Genomic DNA, 24,186 nt, shown 5'->3' with positions numbered 1-24,186 from the left:
TCTGCAGGTCTATTTTGTTATAAGAAAGTTTTGCCATATTCAGACCCGCAATTTAGCAGGACATGCAAATCAGAGCTAAACCACCAGACATATTTTGTCTTTACAGAATTACACTATTAAAAATGTAAACAACAAATAATTTTAGTACGTTATGTGTCAGAAGAGGGCTTAGAAAATAATACCAAAAAAAAAAAAGTTTTACCAAAAGGGCACTTGGGGGCAAGGAGCAAAAGGGGCAGGTGCTCAAGCCCCCCCAGCCCCCCCTCTCTGCACGTGCCTGATGCCATCAACACATCAGTAATGCGTTACTCTAATCTGACCCTTGTTTCAGTAACAAGTATTCTAACATGTTACTATTTACAATCCAATAATCAGATTAAAGTTATGCAGTATAATGACCGTCATTCCAGGATGAACACTCATTTTACAATTTGCCTCTCACAACTAGCAAGATAAATAATCTGGTAGCACAAACAGGCTGCCAGATTCTGAAATATTTTATTGGTCAAAAGACATTTGATTATTGGTCAAAATGCATTGATATAAATTGACTGGTAATTGAACTGGTTCTACCTCTTTCTGAAACCAAAGTAGAAAACAGCTCATAAAGTAGGACTCGGCAGTTTTAAACTCAATACAGCAATTTGACCAACAAAAATCAAATCTAAACAAGTTTTGTTCTTTAACATCTCTCTACATCAGTGCAACAGTTTGATCTACAAAATAAATAAAAATTATACTTTTCACGTCTAACAGACACCTTAGCTCCTCACTGTTAACTCAGTTTCACTTTCCAGCCCTGCATTCAGTAACTTACCAAACATGATCCATAAAAAACACTGAAGCAAAAAGCCTAAATGTTTTTTTTCCCCTGTCATTTTCAGTCGCAAACATTTAACTAAAATATCTACAGATATGTGTTTCTGTCTCTGCCTCCCTCTGAGTATGTTTTTATCATACAGAATGAGAATTTAAACTTAATTTTCAGATGTATACATTATTATACATCTCAACCCTATTTACTGTGTAGCAAAAATTTTCACTAATTTATTTTTAAACCTCTCCTCAAGCACTTTTTTTATTGTCTCCTGTAATTAATATAATTTTAAATATAATTAATATAATTTTTAATGTAATTAATATAATTTTTATATCTTTACACTGACACTCCACCTGGCTCTCTTATGTCTTCCCTGACCTGCTCCTCTCATAATAAAATAGTTTAGCTTATTTAAAAATTAAAAACAGTTAATACATATTTCAGTAAACTAAATGAAGACCTCACCAGAGCTTCTTCACCTTTCTTCAACATCATTCTAGCACTGCTGTTCTCCTAAATATCTAAATAATATAATATAATATAATATAATATAATATAATATAATATATATAAATACATGTTAAGTGGTCGAGTATGATCAGATGTTGCTCACTTTAAATAATAAAAAGGCTAATTTCGCTGCTGTTTCAGTCTCATTCTAAATCATTAGACTAGCTAACTTTTAAACAAAGTTAGCAGTAAAATTTTGGACATGTGACTATCCCAGAATTAAAATGGCTTAAGCTAAAAGATTTTAGTTCTATATATGAAAGTAAACTGACAACAAGATGTTATAAACGAGCGATATTCATGGCAACATTCCTGACAGACAGTTTACCTCCTTCAAACGGAGTTTCTCTGCTGCTGCCTTTACTCTGAGCCGTTCAGAGGGGGGAGGGGCAGGAAGCGCTCTGCTGAATGCGCTGTTGTGCGCCTTCAAAATAAAAGCACCCGAGTGGAAGATTTTAAAATTCTTCGCAACAGCGGTGAAATTATTGGGGGGGACGAATGTGACTCTCTCCAATATTGGGGGGAACATGTCCCCCCCGCCCCGCTTCCTACGCCTATGGGTATCGGTGCTGAGAAGCGAGGTTACTTGAATACTACCAGCGCATGCGCACAAGTAAAGTTATGACGACATGTTACACTGTCATGGTTTCTAATAAACAAACCGTTGTAAACATCGTGTCGCTCCTCGTCAAAGCTAGACTAAATTATCTTCTGAATGCTATTAGTTGAGAATAATTTAGTCTAGCTTTGACGAGTCTAGGTGTTTTAGTTTTGGAGTTGGAGCAGGTCTCATGTGACACAGATCCAAAAAACGTCTGAAATTAACCTTTATTGAAGTTTCAATTATTGTACTTATTAAGTTATTGACAAACAATTTTGTTAAATAACTGTTTTCACATGTTGATGTATTAAGTTTTGGCTAAGTACATATTTTTTTTAAATCGAAATATACAAATTATAGTCATGATAAAAATTTTCATTACCACTCAAAATAAGAATATTAATGTTATAATCACCACTGTTAAGAATAAGTCTCACAGCAATGTCCAACCTCATGCTGTAGACGCCGCAGTGGAAACAGGAAAATCCACAACCACTTTTGCTAGGAGTTTTTCTACAAACTGAAATATACAGCTTCATCTAATGATTCAAATTTTAGGTAAGTACCTACATATTTTTTTTCCTCTGGCTGCAATGCGCGCTCCCGACAGTTCACCTTGAGAATTCACACTGCGACATAATTTCATAGTTTCGCTTTCATTCTCTTTGGGCGAAGCTCAGATCAGTTGGTTCTGTTCGACTCGGATCTTTTTTTCTCTTTTAACTTAATTCTCTGTTTCTAAACTTAACTTTAACAGCCCACATCTGCTGCTGACGCTCATCATCAGTGTTATTAGTCGAAGTTGTGTTTTTCGTTTCGGTATTTTTCACTTTAGGATCATGTCTGTTTTGCGGGCATTCGTCGTCGCCGGGTTCCTCGTCCTTTTCACGTCGGAGTTTGGCTTTGGTGAGTAAAAACATTGAATATGTTGTTTTATTAGGTTCTTTCTCTGCTTCTTAAGCATAGCGCCGTGTAAATGTGTAATTATGCGACTTTTAGTGGCATTTTTGGTAATAACCTAAAAACGCGAATGTACTTCCTTTTTAAAGGATTCAAAAAGCGATTATCAGAAATATATGACTGATTTACAGACAATTACTTAAATTTAAATTACGGAAGTCGTGAAATATCGGCGTCAATCTTCTAAAATGTTATATTTTTTTCCACTTTTTGAGTATTTCTGGGCGGAGTTCTGTCAGGAAGTGGTTGTGGGTGGTGGTGAGGATAGACGCAGAGACCCAGGTTTCGGTGATGATGAATTTAATAATAAAGCTCAGAAAGGTCCAAGAACAGGCAGCACGGCGGAGAAACTAGCACACAGCTAAACACCGGTAGCAACTGATAGCAGGACTGGAAATAGGGGCAAACTCTATCCAGGACTTCACAGTTCAACTGGAGCGCATAGACGTCAACACGACAACTTAGACAAACCTAGACAAGGACCCGACGAGGAACACAGACAACAGGTGGGTTTAAATACAGACGGGGTAATCAAGGGAATGAGACACACCTGGGAAACAATCAACGGGGAGGACGCAGAGACAGAGTCAGGGAACAGGACTACACAGAAACTCAAAAATAAGCACACAGAAACACGGAACATGACAAGTTCGTAGTAGACAGGCTGGAATTTAGCTCTTGTTCATCCAGTTTATTTTTATTTAAACAGGTATTGTGGATATAATTTTATATATCCACAAAAACTGTGGATATATCAATAGTACCTATTTTGTACTATTCAAACTGGAATGTACTCCATCTGGTGGATGAAAAATATAATTTAAATGTTGAGTCAGTGAATCTGTTCAACGCAACTTTTTCAGCAACTGGTCTACAACCTAAATAAAAAAAAGTAGTTTTCAAAGCTTGAAACAGATAGGAATTAGTATCTTTGAGTGAATTTGATGAAGTGATTTATAGTTGACTGCACCTTATTTTAAAAGCAAGAATTAAAAACTGTTTTGTAATGTAGCAGATTGGGAGTTAATTTATCAGCTTGTTATTGATAATATTTACAGATTATTTTAGTTTAGGAGTGAAAACAAAAAACTAAAAGTGGGTTAGAGCTGGAAAGGAGGGATGATAGAAAGGGATCATTGTAAAGCTGCTCAGAAATAAAGATTTTGTTTTTCATTCACAGCTGATTTGATGTATGGAAAAGTTGGTGACTCAGTTGTCCTGAAGCCAGATCATAAGATTGATTCCATCACTAGCGTAACCTGGAAGCATCGAATGGACCTCGCCTTGGAGTGGTTCGGAGGGGAAATTACTTGCTACAGAACCTTTAAAGGTAAGTTCACCTGTGATTGAGCCATAAAGTGTTGTAAACCCCTTCAGATTCATTCATGCATGATGTCTTTATTTGTATTTTGCCTCCAGATCGATGTGAGTTGGACGAAACAACTGGAAGTTTCACCATCAGAAATCTGACTCCAGAGGACAGCGGCGAATACACACCTGAGATTAACAACAGGGTTCTTGGCAAGAAGGAACTTAAATTTATCAGTGAGTTCATCAGGTTTGACTCAGGTTTGGTGGTTTTACTGTGAATCCAATTGATTGGAATCTGTTGGTGTTTCTGTCAGAACCGGTCCCAAAACCCACAGTGTCCATGGACTGCAACAAAGAGAAGACCGTCTGTAGTCTCACCTGTGAAGCCAACATTACCTCTGAGTTTGGACCTGTCACTTATGAATGGAAAGCAGAAGGCAAAGTGTTGTCCAACGACAACAAGCTGAGTATAACAGCAGTAAGTTTTAAGATGGAGATGAACCTCTTCGTAGAGACCCTGTAAGAACTCGAGATGAAACCATGATTTATTTAGGTGGTTTAGAGCTGTTTTCCTTTTGCTTCTTAGAAAAACGAGAGCTCCTTCTTCTGTATACTGAGCAACCCTGTTAGCAACTCAGCCAGTGACGAGTTCCCTAACCCATTTAGTGGAGGTGAGTTACAAATATTTCTATCCATCCTTTCTCTTGCCAAAACATTATTCACTTTTTGACATTCTTTCCCATTAGAACCACAAACTTCACTGTGATTTATTGAGATTTTTTGGGATGCAGTGCTTTGAAAAAGAATTTTCCCCCAACAGACTTACTGTGTTTGTTCTTTTGTCCCCTTTAAATTATTTACTGTATTTTCCACGTTTTAAGGGTCACCTTCATTGAAAGGCCTATTTTAAAACTTTTTTCATATATAAGGGGCACCGCATTATAAGGCGCATAGAATAGACGCTACAGTTAGGGTTGCCACCCATCCCTTAAAATACAGAACCGTCCCGTATTGAACCTATACGGGCGAAAATGAAGTCTTCGGCTGCTTACTGTTGGCTCTACAAATATGGATGTGTAATAATAATGAAGTGGTCCCTGAGTACTTTTTAAAGTAGGCTGCCCCAGTCATTGTTTCACTCACGGTGTTGGTGTTGCGATATTGTGCCCAACTGCTTTCTGAAACCAACACACTTTCTGTGACCAACCGACACGCTGCTGTCTCTGTCTCTCTTCCCCCACTCCTGCCCCCCCGGGTTTAAATGTATAGGGGCTGGTCCCTTGGTAACCCTAGTCGAAGCACCCCGGATGAATGTCTAAAGCCACTTTGTTGACATAAAGAATGTCAACAAAACAGTCCGACTCCGGTCGGCGAGGAGAGCTTTCCGCGACTGGGCCGGGGCGTGGCCGGACGATGGTCACCCTTCTCCATTCGCGCACAGCATGTTGGTGGAGAACGTGGTGCTAAATGACCTGCAGACGACCTGATAGGTAGATAGGTCAGTCAAACTTTATTAACAAACCAGCGTTCTGACAACTATCCCAGCATGCACTGCGCACTTCTTCTTCTACGGGCGAAAATGAAGTCGTCGGCTGCTTACCGTAGTTGCTAGACCTGTTGTGGCTCAATATTGGTCCATATATAAGACGCACCGGATTATAAGGCGCACTGTCGGCTTTTGAGGAAATTTAAGGTTTTCACGTGCGCCTTATATGTTATGATCTGTGTTTTCTGGTTATTTTTGAGGTTTTTCTGTGTTTTAGTTTTCCCCTGTGAGTCTGTCTTCCCTGTTGATTGTTCCCCAGATGTGTCTACTTACCTGATTACCCTCCCTGTGTATTTAAACCCACCTGTTGTCTTTGTCTGTTGTCGGGTCCTTGTCTTAGCTTGTCTATTGCTGTCAACGTACGTCTTGGTCTGCATCAGTCTGTCCGTCGTCGCAGTTGAACTGCTAAGTCCTGTGTCGGCGTCAGCTCTAGTGTTTCAGTCTCTGTAGTCAGTTGCTACCGGCATCTAGCTGTGTGCTTGCCTCTCGCCGTGCTGCCTGTCTTGGACTGTTTTTGAGCTATATCTCATCATTAAACCATCATTATCATCTTCATACCTGGATCTCTGCGTCTCGTCCTCACCGCAACCACACCATTTTATGACATTATAGTGTCGAAAATATAGTGTCGAAAATATGGTAAATCAAAACCTGAATCCAACAAGAATCCAACAGATTTCAAATGAGAAGTAGAGTCAAAATGCTTGATGTCTTTATAAATTTTAGCATCACTTTAACAGAGTCAAACCAACTTGACTCTGTTAAAGGGAACATGTTATGCAAAATTCACATTTTGCATGTTTTTGTGCTTCAAATTGAGTCTCAACTGATTCTAAAAACAGCCTAAGTGCTTAGAAAAATCACCCAGCTGGTTTTGTAAATAAATGTATGCTTTTTGGGAAAATTAGCTGTTTCAGAAACCTTCAAATGTAACATCACAAATTAGCAGTTACCAAGCAACCCAAGCTGAGCCCCATCATGTTCACCATCCAGAAACCACTTGCTGCATTCTTGTTTGTTGTGCAGGAGGCTCCACTTCTGCTATTCAAAGATGTAAGGTTGTATAATTGCGTATCAGTTTGCTGCCATTTTCACCTGTGAGTGTAAACATTGAGTTTATCACTGGCAGCAACAACCGACATCAAGAGTTTGTGATAAGTGGCGATGAGTCTTTAAAGTTACTGTCGAAGTTACAGGATTGTCTTAATTCAAACACATCAGAGGGTTTTCCAGAAGTTGTTCTGACCTTTGGCCTATCAGCCATTTTTCATCAGTCTGTTTATTAAGTCATGAACTTTGACTTAAAAGCTGCGGTATTATGTATTATGTATTTTCCAGGCACATATTGCCATTTTATACCACATTGAAGAGAAGAACAGGATGTGACTGAAACCAGGGGTGGCAGGCCTGTCAAAAATAGACTAAGAAAAAAAACTGGAAGCTTATTTTTTCTTTGTTTATGACAACACCTAAAAATGATGATGAACACAGAAAATAGAGTAAAATAAATAAAACTCAAAATACAACAATCACCCAACAATCAGGACATTATTGTCCTAGTTAAAGGGGACAATAACTTGAGACAATGTCCCCTTTGTCTCAAGTCTCCAACTTCCCTTTCACTCTGACCAGTTTCCCTTCCCTCAGTGAGGAAAAGCTTCCCCTTAGCATGATGCTGCCACCACCATGTTTGGAATGATGTGTGCATTATGACTTTCTGCCGCACAAAAAAAAAAAGCTAAAATACGATGTTAATGCCATGAGCAGGAGGTGTTGGTCTGTGTTACTGGTGAACTCTGAAGGATTTAGTTTTAATAATTAATTCTTTTTATTTCAGAGATTAATATTGCAGGAGTGGCTGCAGGAGTGGTGATTGGTGTCTTCTTGCTGATTGGAGTTGTGGTTCTACTTGTGCGGTGGAAAACAGGTAAGAATGTTTAAAAACATCCCAGTTACTGTCCTGTGTTATTATAGCGTCTCATCATGTTACATTTCTTCCTCCTTTTGAACAAAAACAAGGAAATATTTGGCAGCAGAGTTTTTGTTAGTTAATCAGTCATCAGGAGGAAAAGTGTTTTGGAGGTTCTGGCATAAAGCTGCTATCATAGAAGTCAGCATCAGCTTTATTGTTAATTTCTACATGTTCCAGGCATACAGAGGAATCAAAAGTATGTTTTTCTTTTTCATATAGAGAAATACCACAGATAAAGATGTTTCCTCACACTAAACAGTGGTGCACATAATTAGACACATGTTCTGAAAAGCTAGAATTTAGCACAACAAATTCACAGGAGTATTACGAACAGAAAAATCTGTTGAAAGATGTGCTAAAATGTAATAAATAGTGCTAGAAGTTGAAATGTTGCTGATCTGTTGCTCAAGTTTGTGGCCGTCATTGATGAAGTACTTGATGTAAAAAGAGTTTGTGTTTATCTGTTTCGTTTTATTCATCTATCAACCAGCAGGTTTTGGTTTCTTTACATTGAACCTAAAAATTACAGTGGAATTATGTTGCTAAAAATGTGTTTTAGCCTGAACTAAATGGTAAATGTTAAATATTTAACACTAATGTATTTTTTTCCAATACAATTTCAGATCCCAGAGTGAGAACAATGTGTAAGTTATTAAATCTGTTCTAAATGATGGACAAAACACATATGACTGATTGTGAAAATCTAATAAATGTATTTCTCTTTAATGCAGGGCCTTTTAAGTACATTTCAAAGAGTAAGTTAAAAGTTTTCTAACTGTTTATTTTTCACATCTAACTTATCTTGATGGTTTAGCACAATTTAAGCTGGAAGTAATGAGTAAATAAGGAAAAATTTTTTTTAAACATTTTGTCACTTCACAGTTTCAACCTTCAATGTATTTTATTGGAATTGTACAGTTAAAGTCACATATTTAACATATAAACAGAAGCAGAACTATGTTTTTCTCACTGCCTGACAATAAATCAGACCAAATAATTCCTTTAATGTGTCAGTTAGGATTACCAAGATTATTTCAATTTAATAAATAAAGAATAGGCAATTTCTTTTATTTACATTTTTGATATTTTAATTATCTGTGCTGTGATGGCTACTCCAAAACATTTACATTGCTTTCCTTAAGCCATAACTAATTTATTTGGAAGACTCATTTGTGTTCAGCCTTTAACTTCCTGACTGCTTCAATATTTCCAGCATCATCTCAGGGTCAATTTCTCTCCTTCCTGAATAGTTAGATATCTGGACAAACCCATGAGGTTTACACCATCTTTTCAGATATGATGCAAAAGGAGCCCTGACAATAATCTGTGCAATACACAGACATGCTTTTCAGTAGGAGGACAATTATTTAATAAATTATATTTAATACACACAGTTATTATTTATTTTTAGCCGAGTTTTTTCTGCGGTCACAAAGTATTAATAAGCTTTAGTAAAATTTTATCCATAGAATGAGATTAACTGAATTATTTAAACAAATTAATATTTTAATTGTATTTTCAGCTGGTTTTATAAGATTTTCAAACTATATAATGATTTGTCAACTATACTAAATGTTGAGGAACAAACATCTTCTCATCAGTTGACAGTAATCTCATCAGAAACCTCAGCTGAGTGTGTGATTTTTAGGTTTTTGTAAATTAAAATGTGTAAATACAAACTCAGCTTTGTTCTGCAGATGTTATAAAAAATAATCCTCCTTTCACTGTGACTGAAGAAGCATCATGGTCATTTCACTTTGAGATAAATTATCAAAAATATTCAACTTTTTCACAATATTGTCATGTTTGTATGTCTCTGAATTGCAGATGTTTTTTTTTTTTTATTAAAACAAACATAATTTACATTTTCCAATTTTACAGAGAATAATTCAAATGGTAAAGAAACGCGCAATGGATATCAGCGTGCTAACTTGAACGAAGATGGTGAGTAAAACATGATGAGATTATTTCACTCTGAGTAACTTACAGTAGTCCCTCATTTCTTCATATTACAAGCAGACTGATTGAAAAAGGATTGATGCAGAGCATCCTAAAGACAGCACAGCCTGAGAAAGAGAAAAAGCTCTTGGATTTTAAGATTTGGTGCAAATTCATCACAGATGTCAATATTATAAGATAAAATGTTCAATTATTATTATTATCATCATTATTATATAACCATATATAGTTCTAATGTGTGTCACTCATAGTTTGTGTCTTATTGACAGGAATAGGCAACGTCACTGAGACGTCTGGTAAGTATTTTTTGTTGTTTTATTAGTAAAACTCTCAGGACATTCAGAGCTTAGTGAAAACCAACAATGCATTGGTAGTTTTTATAGAGCAGCAGCAGGTCCCACCAACAGAACAAGTTAGTGACGACAAAGGAGAATCAGGACAGAACTCCAGACCTGAGGAACAAGAACCGACCGCTGATGGACCTGGTGAGATGAAGAGAAGTCGGCTTTTCAGTAAAATTCTCTGAATAAACATAATTCTACTTATTATAAAAGTTTGCTTCTATAAAGATGAATGCTTTGTGTGGTACTTAACATTTTCCATTACAAAAAAAATGGTCAGCATTAATTTTACACTACTTAAAATAAAAAACATTGATAAACAAATTTGGATCTTTCTTGAAATGTAACTGGGGGCCACAAAAAAAATCAGTTCAAGGGCCACAAATGGCCCCTGGGCCGTGGATTGGCCACCCCTGGTTTAACCCACAGAGCTGTTATCTGTGTGGAAATTTAACAACATGGATATTTGCACTTTTTAAAATATTTTATTTTTATTAACATTTATTAACCAGTAGCTGGATAATCATGTATGAGTTTTACTTTGAGATGAATGACCAGAAATATTCAACATTTTCACAACATTGTCATGTTTTTATGTCTGCATTGCAGATGTTTTTGGATTTGTTTATTAAAACAAACATAATTTACTTTTTACAGAGAATAAATCAATCGGTAAAGAAGCGCTCAATGGGGATCAGCATGCTAACAAGAACAAAGATGGTGAGTAAAACATGATGAGATTATTTCTCTCAGAGTAATGTGCAAAAGTGTAGAGTAGTCCCTCATTTCTTCATATTTTAATACAAGCAGACTGATTGAAAAAGTCTCCCAGACACAAAGGATTGATGCAGAGCATGAAGCTCAGCAAAAAACAGTTTAAACTGGATCTGAAGCCGCTTCATTTCCAGCAGCCGATGCTACAGACAGCACAGCCTGAGAAAGAGAAAAAGCTCTTGGATTTTAAGATTTGGTGCAAATTTATCACAGATGTCAATATTATAAGATAAAATGTTCAATTATTATTATTATCATCATTATTATATAACCATATATAGTTCTAATGTGTGTCACTCATAGTTTGTGTCTTATTGACAGGAATAGGCAACGTCTCTGAGACGTCTGGTAAGTATTTTTTGCTGTTTTTTGATTAATAAAAATGTCAGGACATTCAGAGTTTAGTGAAAACTAACAATGCATTAGTAGATTCAATGGAGCAGCAGCAGGAACCACCAGCAGAACAAGTTGGTGACGACCAAGGAGAATCAGGACAGAACTCCAGACCTGAGGAACAAGAACCGACCGCTGATGGACCTGGTGAGATGAAGAGAAGTCGACTTTTCAGTAAAATTCTCTGAATAAACATAATTCTACTTATTATAAAAGTTTGCTTCTATAAAGATGAATGCTTTGTGTGGTACTTAACATTTTCCATTACAAAAAAAATGGTCAGTATTAATTTTACACTGATTAAAAATAAAAAACTTTGATAAACAAATTTAGATCTTTGTTGAAATGTAACTGGGGGCCACAAGAAATCAGTTCAAGAACCACAAATGGCCCCTGGGCCGCAGTTTGGACACCCCTTGTTTAACCCACAGAGCTGTTATCTGTGTGGAAATTTAACAACATGGATATTTGCACTTTTTAAAATCTTTTATTGGCTCCAGGGACATTTATTAACCAGTAGCTGGATATTTATAAATGAGTTTAACTTTGAGATGAATGACCAGAAATATTTAACTTTTTCATAATATTGTCATGTTTTTATGTCTCTGCATTGCAGATGTTTTTGGTTTTGTTTATTAAAACAAACATAATTTACTTTTAACAGAGAATAATTCAAACAGTAAAGAAGCGCTCAGTGGGGATCAGCATGCTAACACCAACGAAGATGGTGAGTAAAACGTGATGAGATTATTTCTCTGAGTAACGTGCAAAAGTTACTCAGCCGATGCTAAAGACGGCACAGCCTGAGAAAGAGAAAAAAGCTCTTGGATTTTAAGATTTGGTAGAAATTTATCACAGATGTCAATATTATAAGATAAAATGTTCAATTATTATTATTATCATCATCATTATATAACCATAGATAGTTCTAGTGTGTGTCACTCATAGTTTGGGTCTTATTGACAGGAATAGCTGAAGTCACTGAGACAGCTGGTAAGTATTTTTTGTTGTTGTTTTATTAATAAAACTCTCAGGACATTCAGAGTTTAGTGAAAACTAACAATGTATTGGTAGATTCAATGGAGCAGCAGCAGGAACCACCAGCACAACAAGTTGGTGACGACCAAGGAGAATCAGGACAGAACTCCAGACCTGAGGAACAAGAACCGAACGCTACAGGATCTGGTGAGATGCTTGTTTGTTACTTTATTTAGACAGAAAGTTTATAACCTGGAAAAAAAGTCAATTTATCCACTTGAGTATAATGTCTTTATGTCCAGAGGAGTTCAGATGGTTTATGCTAACGCTAACAATCACCAACCCAGACATGCACCAAAATGAAAAACTCAGCTATTTAACCCTTGGTGTGCCATCTCCCCATTGATGCATAAAAGCAACAGAAAATGAGTTCAGAACAGTTTATGGATAAGTCAAATTATTTCTACGTGGTTCTTGTGCGCCCTCTCCACTCTCCTATGCCGCCCTGGGTGACCACCCATATCTCCATTGTAAAAGCAGCTGCTACAAAGAGCTACATCTATTTAACTTTCTTCACATTAATTTAGAAGCACAGCAAGGAAAAATAGCCTTGAGTTTCTTAGATAGAAACAAAAATCCTCTTCTGCATCATTAAATATAAAATATCCACCCGTTTCTATCAATTGGATTTATTCTACGATTTTTATTTAAATCAAATAAAAAGAACAACTGTTGACATGTGAGGAGAGCATTATGTTATTTCTGAGGTGACAGGCAGACAGACAGCAGCTTATAGGTTTTCTAACACTAATCTATTATTGTTATTATTATATCTGTTTGTTAAAGTACAGTGTTGCACTCATTTACGTGTGTTAACAAGTCTTCTTTCTTTCTGCAGAGACTTCACCACCGGAGTCACGTAGTGAAGAAACGCCTGACACAGTTTCTTCAGAAAGCTGAAACTCTCTTCATCTGTGTGCATCTGCTGTGAGCTGGTCCCCTCTGGGAAGACGAGGACCTGAGTTAAACTCCTTAAGGCTGTTGGACCTGGATTTATCGAACAAGCAAACATTTCAAATGCTGAATCTGACTGACAGAAGTGGCAGCAACAGGCTTCAGCTGGTGGATAACATGTCTGAGATTTGGAGGGATAAACTCAAACGCTAAGGGACCAAAGACTGCCTGACTCTAATCATGTTCAACAGCAATAACTTGAGGTTTTTTTTAAAGATTGATCTTCCATATTTTATCAGGAGTGAGATATATCAGTGTTTCTTCTGTCCTTTTGCTAAAGACAAAAACCTTCCACAAAACATGCAGATTATGCAAACATTAACTTTTCAGTAAGTTTTTATTGCTGTAGAGACTCTTAGGCTTTATTGTTCTGTACATTTGTCTGTTTAATTGTCTTTGTTGCATAGTTTTCCTCATTTTCATTCTAAAACACTGAGCTCTACTTCCAGTTTGGCTGTTGATGAGATATCAAAACAATAACCAGCTTAAGGATCTACAGCCTAATGTGGTGCTGCTGGGTTGGATTTTAGTTATTTTTAGTTTGTTTAGCTTTTATACTTTAGATTTATAAATGATGGCGAACGACCTGAGTGACACTTGAATTCCTACAGAATGTGTTTGATGCCCTTTGATTCAGTTTTACTCTAATTATTCAGCTGTGCCAACACAAACAATAAATGAAGATACTAAAGAGACAATCAAACATGCTGTAAAACTACATATGAAGATTTTTATATTTAAATCTATTTATGAACTTCTGTCTTCAGTATGTTTTTGCAGTGTGGCAGCTGAATTCAGTGTATTACCATTAGAGGGCAGCACTCCACTTGTTACAACTAAAGTCTGTTTTAAGTAGGAAAAAAAGGTGTTAGAATGAAATAAAGGGGCTGACTGTAAATATATACAGTGTGGTTAAATAAAGCTATTTATTTACCACCAAGATACTTTTTCTTCTATATAATAATCTTGTGACTTTTAAATGAGTTAAAATGGCAACACAGGTGTTTGTATCCTGGTAAAGCACATATACGTTACCTTTTCTGGTAATATAATTAACACTGAGCTGCACTCTGGGCAGCAGTATTCAAGGGCCACATCATCATGATCCAAGGATCACCACAATTTTGCAAAAATACTGAATACATTCCAATTATATATCGTAAATATATTCAATCCTTAAAATTCTAATGGTCATCAAGTGTATTTTCATGTACAAATGACCAATTGCACTGCTGTGTTCTCTTGTCAAGGACATTCGCTCAAATATGACGAAAACAAAACACATCAGAATCAGTATAAGCTGGTAAACATTCTTACCAAAATCCTACTGTGAAATGACAATTCCTGGATGCTCCACTGCATTCATCCTTTTAATTAATTTAAATGTATACGTGGCTGTAATGCTCCATGTCCACTAGAGGGCAGCTGCTGATAAGCTGATATTTCCGAACATAGTGACGATAGAGGAAGTCGCCATAATGGACATTTTGCCAGAAAGAGACAGAAAACCAGGCAGTCCATTAAATAAATCAAGGGATGTTAAACTGCTGAGCTGCAGCTCAGTTATTTGTAGGTCAGAGGAAGGGCATGCTCTGATGTTTGTGGGGAAAAATGACATGTGTTGCTTGTGTTTACCTAAGTGCTGCCTTTGGGATGAGTCTACTAGAGCCTTGACATGTGGGAGGAAGATGGATGGAGTTTAAATTCATTCAGGATAAAGTTGAGAAAGAGGAGGCAATGATGAAAGAAGGACTTTGGAAAGTGGAGGTACCTTAACATGCGCAGACAGGAATCCCAGTGAAATGATGAGCATTGGTTGCATACATAGATTTTCCTTTGTATGCATCATTCAGCACTGACAAACTCACTTTCCAGGCATGGCCATACAGAATTAAAACTTTCCATGGAAAATCTGTGCTTGTACGTTTGGCACTAAATGACTAAATGTCCTTGCTGTGATATTCAAGGGTAATTTGCACAATCACTCTTCATGTGTTTTGTTGACTTGGACAGTCAATAGCTGTATTCCTTGTGGGATCTTTTGGTGGCTTGTCTGAATAGAGTAGAAGATCGGTTTAACTGCTAATAAAGTCAGGTTTGTTGACAAGTCAGTTTTGATTGGTATTATTAAAAAATGTATGTTTACATATTTGTTGAGGCAGGTTATGGCACTGCAACTAGTGTAGCATGTTGTGAAATCTCAGGCTAGTTAGCATAGCCACCAGTGATAATTTTTCTGTAACGGTTTTTTTGTTGTTGCCATTAGCTCATTTAGCAGCGAGTACATGAGGATGATTGACAGCGCTGATTGGTTGTTTTCGTGCATTTCTTCAGATGGCAATAGTAGCTCTGGGAGGAGGTGGAGAAGATCAAACTTTTCAGATTATCATGACAAACTGTGTTGACAATTTAAAGAAATATTTTAAAAAATATATTCTTTATATAATTTACACACTGCAGCTTTATATATAGGATACAAGTATTGTATTATGTTTTTTCATCACAATAAGGTGTTTTTGAGAAAACAGAATAAATGAATATCAGTGAGTATATTAAAACATATTCATCATTTCTATAATAATATCAGTATGTTTTCACGTAAGACTTGAAGTACAGGGCTCGTTTTTTTTATCATGGCGGTACTTTAACTTGAGTAAAAGTTCTGAGTACTTAGTTATTGGTGCAGTTGGAAGCTTTGGAGCATCCATCATCATGCAAAGCTTTTCTTTCTGCAGCTGGAATGCAGTTTTTAAGTAAAGACTTGAGACAGATGTCAAACTGCAGCCTAACATGTCTGAACAGAGACTCAGACATTAAGGCTTCCTTCATGTTGGTGTTTAATCAACCCCATAATCTGACATTTACATCCAAATATTTGGGTGTGAGAGAAGCCTCTCCAGTGTGGGTACATTTTGTTATATCAGGTGCTTGTTCAAGATTAATGCTTGTTAATTCACACATTTTTTATCCTGTGATTTCCAAACAGTTGCAGACATAGCAACTTTTCGCTAACCTGTGGTAATATAACCCACAGGCCATTTTTTATTGTCTCTGCTAAAAAGCAGAGGTGTTAGGTTTCCATACCAATAGCTTTACGTCAGATGTGAGAGTTTTATCTTCCTTTTTCTCTCCCTAAGTAAACCCAGATAGTTACTTTTCAATTTCAGATTGCAGGCAATGTTTTGTTATACTTGGACTTGCAGCTGGTGGCCTTGACCAAACTGAGAAATAGAAGAATGTGTTGGGAATCGAGACAGTTTAATTATTTGGATCATTGTGAATTTTTGGTTACAATGATAATTCCCTTTCCATAAGCTGTTTCAAAGTGATTTGATGAGTATAACAATGGATGATATTCTGGAGATTTAGATGTTTTGCAGCTAGCATAGCACAGAGCTGTGCAGATTCAAACTGTGAATGCTCAGTTTATTTAGCATAGCTACCAACGACGGCAATACAATAAGTTGTTTCTCCACCATGAGCACATTTAGCAGTGAGTGAATGACGTTGAAGTTAAAGTTATATACTGCAGCTTTAATAAAATGCAACTACATAGCATTTTTTGAAAAGTCTGGATGGTTTAATGTATATTTTGTATGTGACTGTTGCTAGTGGGAAGAGACATTTCAATGAGACAAAACTAATAATAAAAAATTTAAGCAACATATTTGTTGTATTGTATGCAGACTGTTGCATGTAAAATTCATTAGCATTAAATATTGTGCTAGTATCAGTATTGGACCAAAGAAAGCAAGGCAATTGCAAGCCTTTAAAATTGTGACGCTTTATATGGGTCAGATAGACTCAAGAAACTAACAGTAGTTGCGCAGGAGGGTCTGGGGGGGCTGTTACGGAGTAAAGCTTCTTCTCAAACAAGACGGAGGCTCGTATTTCTTTTACTGAACCTTTCTGTTCAGTATTTATTGAAGAGGAAAAAAACGGCGTCAGCTGATAACGGGCAACAGCTGTTCGTAACCAAGCAATAAAATCAACAAAGCAAGATAGTGACTAAACAGTAACAGATCCTTAAGCATTCTTCAAAATAAAAGACTTCCTCTATTCAAATAAATCATGTCTTACACTGAAATATATTTCACTTCGCCTTTGTAATTGTATACAATCATATTCAATATAATAATAATAATCATCATGTAAATTATGCTTAACATATAATTGTAATCAGTCACTTATCATGCAAATATACTGAACAACATAAGTGTAAAAAAGTCACAACAGGGGCAATTTAATTTTTTGTCATGGGGCCAAAGATTCCTGGCGGCACCCTGACAACACTCCCGCCAGGAGGGGGCGACGTCTCGAATGAAGAGAGGAAAACGTTTGAGGACATCAGGAACCTGTACAAGCAGCTTGATGACAAGGTGAGGCTGAAGAAGAAGAAGGAATTCATTGTAGATGTAAATTAATTTGCTGTTTCCTTTCTCCAGGATGATGAAATCAACCAATACTGCTGAGAGGCTTAAAGAGCAAATGTTGGATCAAGAAGAGGTTGATTTCACATTTTTGTATGATTTATATTGTAAAAATAAACTTGGGGTCATTTTGGAAGTGTACTTTTTACAGTTTTCTTACAAAACAAATATTTTGGTGTTCAGTCCAACTGTACAGCATTTTTAAAAATCGAGATTTTCTTTTATTTTAAAAACACAATTCTCCTTTATTGCTTGTTTGTTTTCTTTAACTCGTGAATCTTGTAAATCCAATGTTGTTAAATCGCAGCAGTTTGTTTTATTTATGATACACAAAAACAGGAAATGTTGACCTCTACACTGCAAAAACACAATTACTTTGTTCTAATTTTTAGTGAAAAAGTTAATACATGATTTTTTGTGTGTGTTTTTTTGTGACAGCTGCTGGTGTCTTACGCAGCGGGATTATGAGAAGATCCAGGAGGAGCTGTGCCGGCCGCAGAGGGAGGAGAAGAGGGAAGCAGCCTCAACCTGAGGAAACCTCATTGGTGTCATCAGTGTGACAGGAGTTTTTCTGCCTCCGGGGTCCTGAAACATCTGTGTCCATGGAGGAGAGAAACCATTCCTACCAGTTGTGATAAATGGCAATGAATGCATCACTCAGAAGTCTTTGAGTGATGTACTTTGCAATCAATAGTAAATGGTAATTTGCCAGAATTTGGACTGATAAAAGACACAGTTGATTCGACACTACTGTTTCCCTTATTGCACAATCAGCAACAAGAGCAAAACCTTTATGCTGGTAAAATACTATTTTAGAGACATTATTGAATTGTACAACAATGAAATATAATCCAGTGTGTGTTAATAAGATAAGACAAACTTCACATTTATAATATGGTACACATCGGATGTATTTATAGTTTTATTTTGGAACTGAAAATATTGAGATACTGAGTAACAACAGCAATAAGATAACGGCGGGACAATAATATTTTTCCAGGGGAAGAAAAAGTCTCCAGGAATAAAAAGAAGTATAAAAAAGACACCACGGAGATTCCTGGACAATTTTGAGTTTGGATTAGCCAATTCAGTTTTTGATCAATCGAATAACGTTTTGAATTTTATTTCTGAATGGGATGGGTGTTTGGAACCAGGCACGGACCCAGGGGCCTGGCTGGAATTTCATTATCTTTTTTATTTTTCAAACTGTTCTTGTCATTTCTTATTGTTTTTAGGAATTGTTATCACAGACTCCCTTCAATCATTCGTTCAGAGTTTCAAAGACTGTCAAAGTGCTCTCTGAAGAAATTGAAAAGATCGCCCTGGTATATTTTTTCCCTAAGGGATTTGCTTTGGGATACGTAGTTACCAGAGGAATGAGAAGTTTTCAAAAGGCTGGAGAATACAATCATTTAGTTTCAGGCTGGGTCAAGCAGTTAGGATCAAAAGCAGCATTAGATGGCTGTTGACTTGTTTCTGCAAGATGAGTAGTGAATTGTGCTATTTTAAGTAATTAATCTATGATACCGATGCTATCACTGACAACAAACTATCCCATATTACTTCTTTGAGCTTGGATCTGCTGGTAAATAATTTATTTAGCTTCTGTAAACCCAAATTCATGCCGGAGTTGTACGTCAATGCTGAGTTGATGTAGGACCCTGGATTCAGGTCCAATGTAGGTCAACCATTCACAGCGATCTACAGAAACCTCATGTTCGTGTCATGGCCACTGAATATACTTCAGACACAAAGTATATTCGTGTCTGGCCACACCTAAACTTTGTACAACATTAGGCTCCACAGCATCAAAACCTCACACAAATTTTTTTAAATAGACTCATTACATTTTAAAGTAGCTCACTCTACAGAAGTCGGCCATCTTGTGCCAACTTTAACAATGTCCCCCGTTCTTCGCCCTCTGTAATGGGTCGGTGTCCAGTCCCTCTGTCTTCCAGTTATGCAGTTTCCCTCTGTTATATAGCAATGGTCCCTACCTTTTTTTATTTTTTATTTCAGCACTAAAGTCCTACTGAATAAACATATTTTTTGTCCGGGACTTGGCACTGAGCTAGCTGCTAACAACGTTAGCACTCTGAGGACAACCACGCTAGGGCATACAATAATATACCTTACATTACATATAAAAGTTTGTCTTTCTAAGTAACAGTTCAGTAAAATATCTGAAAATACAATTTAAACGATGCGATCGTTACCTGTTAGAAAGTGGGCATTGCTAACTCCGGCATTGTTAGTTTCTGCACCTCCCGTTTTTAGCTGTAGATTGTTGATCCACTTTTCTCCTCTTTTTTTGGTAAGTTTTTTAAAATTAACTGCCTTGTGACCAACTACCTTCGAAATCCGAAAATAACGTTTATCTTTCTCTCTATTAGAACTGTTGGAACAACTGTACAGGACACAGACTTCAGGTATTTTGATGCTGGATCAAGAGAAATAAATGGGCTGCATTTACTTCCTGCCATCCATCTGTATTGGGTGACGTCAGTGCTACGTCATCTTAAACCTAGTTAATATTTCCTCTGTCCTACTAATGGCTTGTTTTTAAAAACCTGTTTGAACTAAATAAAAAAAAAAAAAAAACATTTCATTTGTGAAATATTCTCTGTAAATCACAAAATTTCACCAAGTATTTTTGGTCTAATTTCTTGTGCAAATTTCTTAATGCACTGAAAATAAGATACAACTAACTTAAAAGTAACTTTTCAGCAAGATATAGGAACTTGTTTTAGAAATAGGAAAGAAATACTGGTTCCATTTGTAACAGGTCCGGTTACAGGACTACGAAAAACTTGAGCTGTGATAGACAACAAGTCATTGTTTCTTCCGTATTTATTTAATCTGTAGAAGTCAAGGTTTTGTGTAGTTGTCTTCTATGGCTGTACGAAAACAACTTTTACAAAGAAAGAAATAATGTCTGACTAACTTGTCACAAGAGGGCTTGAAACAGCAACTGTTGAATCTATTAAAGTTGTATTTACAGCCAGAATTGTCATGATCTGTTTTCCTTAGTTGTTTCTTCATCCCCGCCACCTGTGCATAATTACCGCAGCTGTTTTGAGTTTCTGACTGTGTTGTCACCAGTATATTTAAGTTCACCTGTGTTCCTTTCTGTTTGTACAATCCTCTACGTTCACTTAGCTGCACTCTCAGCTTAGTTTTGATTTGCTGTTTGTCATCTGGATAGGTTCTGGTTTGAAAATAAAGTTTCTGTTCAGACTTTTTACGCTCAGCTGGACTACCTTAATTCACCAGAATGCACAAACCTGAAAAACATAATAAAGCATATTAGCATTTAAGAATAAAAAACAATCTTCCAGAAAAACATAAATAAAGGGACAAACTGTCAGTTACTGGTTGCTATGGTAACCACCAAGAGCAACAGCAACCCTAACCAGGAAGGAGATTTCTCAGGTTCAAAACGGAGCAAAATTGATCACGAGTACGCCAACACCCTAAATAGGCTGGAACAGACAAGGCATCTCGAAAATAATACGTGTATATTTAGAATATGATCCGTATTATCTCGGTAAAAAAGACTTCTCTTATAATCTTGAGGATTTACCCTGCATCCAGCTGATCCACATAACTAACTACCTGGAGCTGCAGACCTCATGTTATGACGAGCCAGAAGAACATTTTCAAATGGACAATACAATCATTTAGTTTCAGGTTGGGTCAAGCGTTTAGGATCAAAAGAAAGAAGCATTAAATGACTGCAGACTTGTTTCTGCTGGGTGAGCAGTGAGTTTTTTTATTTTAACCCTTGTCTGTAGAAATGGGGTCCAACCAACCACACATGCTGGCCTTCCTCTATGTTTTTCACGTCCTCCTGTGCCCTGAACAGGACTCTCTGGCAGTTGAAGACGCTAGTCGCTGTGTCGATGACCAGCTTGGCCCTGAAACAACATCATACTGACATGAAATTAATTTAGTCCTCACTACTTTCAAATTAATGAGAATTTCACGTCAACACCAGCAGTTCGTCTGCAACCCCGCTTGCCTTTTGCTGTGCTGCCTCTCGCGCTTGAGGTTCCTGGTGGCAGACCCAAGCGCCTGGGCAAAGGCGTTGCACGCCGTGGCCTCCTTGCCTTCCAAACGCCCTTTGGCAAAGTTGACGAAACGCGCTATAAATGCCACTGACTGGCATATGGTGGCCGTCTTCAGCTTGGCGACCTTCAGCTTCTCCACATACTCTGAGCTTTGAAGTGAAGGCTGCTGTGACTTGCGCCGGATCAGGGTCCAGGAACTTCAGCCAGCGGTGCAAGTGTGCCATCTGGGGGGCCCTTCACTTTGTCCTTCAGAAACCGTGGAACTATCGTTAACCAACATTTCACCAGGATTACTTCGGTCCACATCCTTTTTAGAAAATAAATAATCCCATACTTTTTGCATCTCTTTGGTAACTACGTACCCCAACCCAAATCCTATTGGGAAAAAGCATACCATTGCAATGTTCTCATCCATTTCTACAGAGATATCCTCATGAGGTCATCTGTCACCTCATCAACAAGCTCACCTTCCAGGTCAAGGTCTTGCTTCTGATCGTTGCTATGGAAATGACCAGAACACATAACCTGAAATGAAAATATTAGTCTCTCAAGTCATTGTCTTTGTTCCTCCTAATGTGAGTCTTCTCGGGCATTTTGAATAATTTACAGATATGGATTCTAAGCTATCCAATGATAGAAAACACATGGAAGTCAAAAAACCTTTTTACTACACGTGTCATGTGCACTAATAACAACGAGAACAGAACCAGCGTCTTACACCGCAGCTCGAAGACTTAAATTATCTTTCAGGTTATTTGTTTAGCTTTCCGACCGTGATGCTAATCCGGGTGAGTGTTTGTAGCTGTGCGCTGCTAAACTGGCCGCTGCGGATGTCCTTTTTCCTGCATTGAGCCTCGATGTAGCCAAACTCCGTCAAGTGCTTGTTTTTTAAATGTCACATTAGGTTCGTTGTGTTGATGCAATTTGACGTGCTTCACCCCCGAGGTAATTTTCCACCTTAACACGCAAACTTCCCTGTTCACTCTCAGACCGTTCAAATTCCACACCACATCGCTTAGGATTTGTTGCCGTGCGCCTGCGCAGTGTGAAGGAAAGAGTAGATGAGCTGCACATGCAGGCTGCGAAGTGAGATACAGGTGATCGGCGATCACCGATCATACACTTTCACTGAAATCGGCCGATTATGATTGGTGGCCGATAGATCGGTACACCTCTAATAAATATATTCTAGGCGTTAAGATGCAGTTTGTCAGCGTGGGGCGCAGCTCTGTTCACCTCCTCGCTACAAGTCTGAACATTTCTGTTGTGTTAAATGCTTTTATAGGATTGTTTGAATCAGACATTGTGGCATGTTAAATGGATTTTTCAATATTACACGAGAAAGCAGAAAATACATCTTCAGATTTGCCACTAATTACTTAAATATTGTTAATTACTGCATCAGAAAATTGAAATCCCTTGATGTAATTTCATTATCTTTTTCATTTTTCAAACTGTTCTTGTCATTTCTTATTGTTTTTAGGAATTGTATTTTGTGTTTGTAAACGTTTGCCTTCAAAGAAAGTAAATGTATCTCTAATTTCTCTAGTGCAAATACACTACTGTCCCTTTAAGAGTGTCCTTTAGTTGAGTTTGATCAGACCTCTAAAGGCTAACACACGTTTTTACGTATTTTATGCATAGTTTGCAAACATTGCAAAGTTTTTCTTCTGCTTTGGTAATTTAGATTACAAAAAATGATTTCCTTTCTTGATCAGAAAAGCCTTTAATCTGAAAACCTCTACAGGAAGTGTAGTGTTCAGAGCGGCGTGTCTCCTGCTCAGAGCAGTGCGTAAAGGCGCACATACCCTGCGCTGGTTAGCTGGAGGATTTTCTGCTGTTTATTTCTCTAATTTCTGCGGCTGAAATGAGAAGTGACCCTCCAAACATCTGAGAGGATTTTATTTGTTTTTTGTTTTTTTTGTTTGTTTTTGTTTGGGGTTTTTTCTTTCTGTCAGAATCGTGAAGGAATCAGGATGCCTGAACGCTGCAGGTGGTTGATTACGAGCTGGCAGACCTGCATCTGTGTGCTGATGGTGGTCGCACAGATAAAATCTCAGCACAGAGGTAAGAGTATTTTAGGACATTTTAGGCAACTAATCACTGAAATCCTACAAAATGCATTGAAATTGTGAAAAAGGTGCTAAAATATTGAGGAAATCTCATAACAAGGAATGTGTTGGGCTTTTTTTCTAATAAGTTTCATGGATGCAAAGAGAAGCTTTCCTAGAAGGAATGTGTCCAGGCTTGCTTTTTGGGAATTAAGGACAAATCTTCTCCTCGGCTGTCAGAGACGCTGCCTGCTGAGTTTGAGTTGGATTTATGCCTAAAGGATGTTACCTGGGTGCATCACATCCAACACTGACTGGTTCTGCTGATTTTAGCCTCTGTGTTCATTTTGTTTTTATTTTGCATCACTTTGGGTTCTTATTTTGTCTTTATGTGGAAGGTTTCTATCTTTTTGGAGGCTTTTCTGTGGTAACAGGATCCATTTAAGATGGGAATTC

The 24,186-nt window shown here is 37.3% G+C and overlaps 2 protein-coding genes across 9 annotated transcripts in view; both read left to right on the top strand.

The window, feature by feature from the left end:
• The first annotated feature begins 2,573 nt into the window (after positions 1-2,573).
• Positions 2,574-14,119, top strand: LOC106907325 (uncharacterized). 4 transcript variants are annotated; one of them, XM_088012965.1, is made up of 18 exons: positions 2,574-2,837; positions 4,072-4,221; positions 4,311-4,436; positions 4,517-4,680; positions 4,789-4,873; positions 7,586-7,675; positions 8,344-8,364; positions 8,452-8,475; positions 9,602-9,664; positions 9,949-9,975; positions 10,054-10,164; positions 10,678-10,740; positions 11,116-11,142; positions 11,224-11,334; positions 11,852-11,914; positions 12,154-12,180; positions 12,262-12,372; positions 13,064-14,119. In XM_088012965.1, the coding sequence occupies exons 1-18, from the start codon at positions 2,771-2,773 to the stop codon at positions 13,123-13,125; spliced, it is 1,392 nt and encodes a 463-aa protein (XP_087869091.1). In that variant the 5' UTR covers positions 2,574-2,770; the 3' UTR covers positions 13,126-14,119. The 4 variants fall into 4 exon arrangements, with proteins under 4 accessions (XP_087869091.1, XP_087869087.1, XP_087869099.1 ...); XM_088012961.1 differs by having other exon boundaries at positions 11,221-11,334; XM_088012973.1 differs by lacking the exons at positions 11,224-11,334; positions 11,852-11,914; positions 12,154-12,180.
• Positions 14,120-23,266: 9,147 nt separating this feature from the next.
• Positions 23,267-24,186, top strand: part of LOC106908888 (uncharacterized) — a 38,115-nt gene continuing 37,195 nt past the window's right edge. For all 5 annotated transcript variants that reach the window (XM_088012871.1, XM_088012877.1, XM_088012867.1 and 2 more), the window contains exon 1: positions 23,267-23,746. In XM_088012871.1, coding sequence (XP_087868997.1) covers positions 23,656-23,746 — 91 coding nt within the window. In that variant the 5' untranslated portion in view covers positions 23,267-23,655. The remainder of the gene's footprint in view (positions 23,747-24,186) is intronic.

The sequence above is a fragment of the Poecilia mexicana genome, unplaced genomic scaffold (assembly GCF_051168715.1).
Source record: "Poecilia mexicana isolate PSO_F unplaced genomic scaffold, ASM5116871v1 scaffold_2, whole genome shotgun sequence".
Taxonomy (NCBI): Eukaryota; Metazoa; Chordata; class Actinopteri; order Cyprinodontiformes; family Poeciliidae; genus Poecilia; species Poecilia mexicana.
The sequence above is the reverse complement of the archived record's forward strand: the minus strand, read 5'-3'. Positions and strand labels throughout refer to the sequence as shown.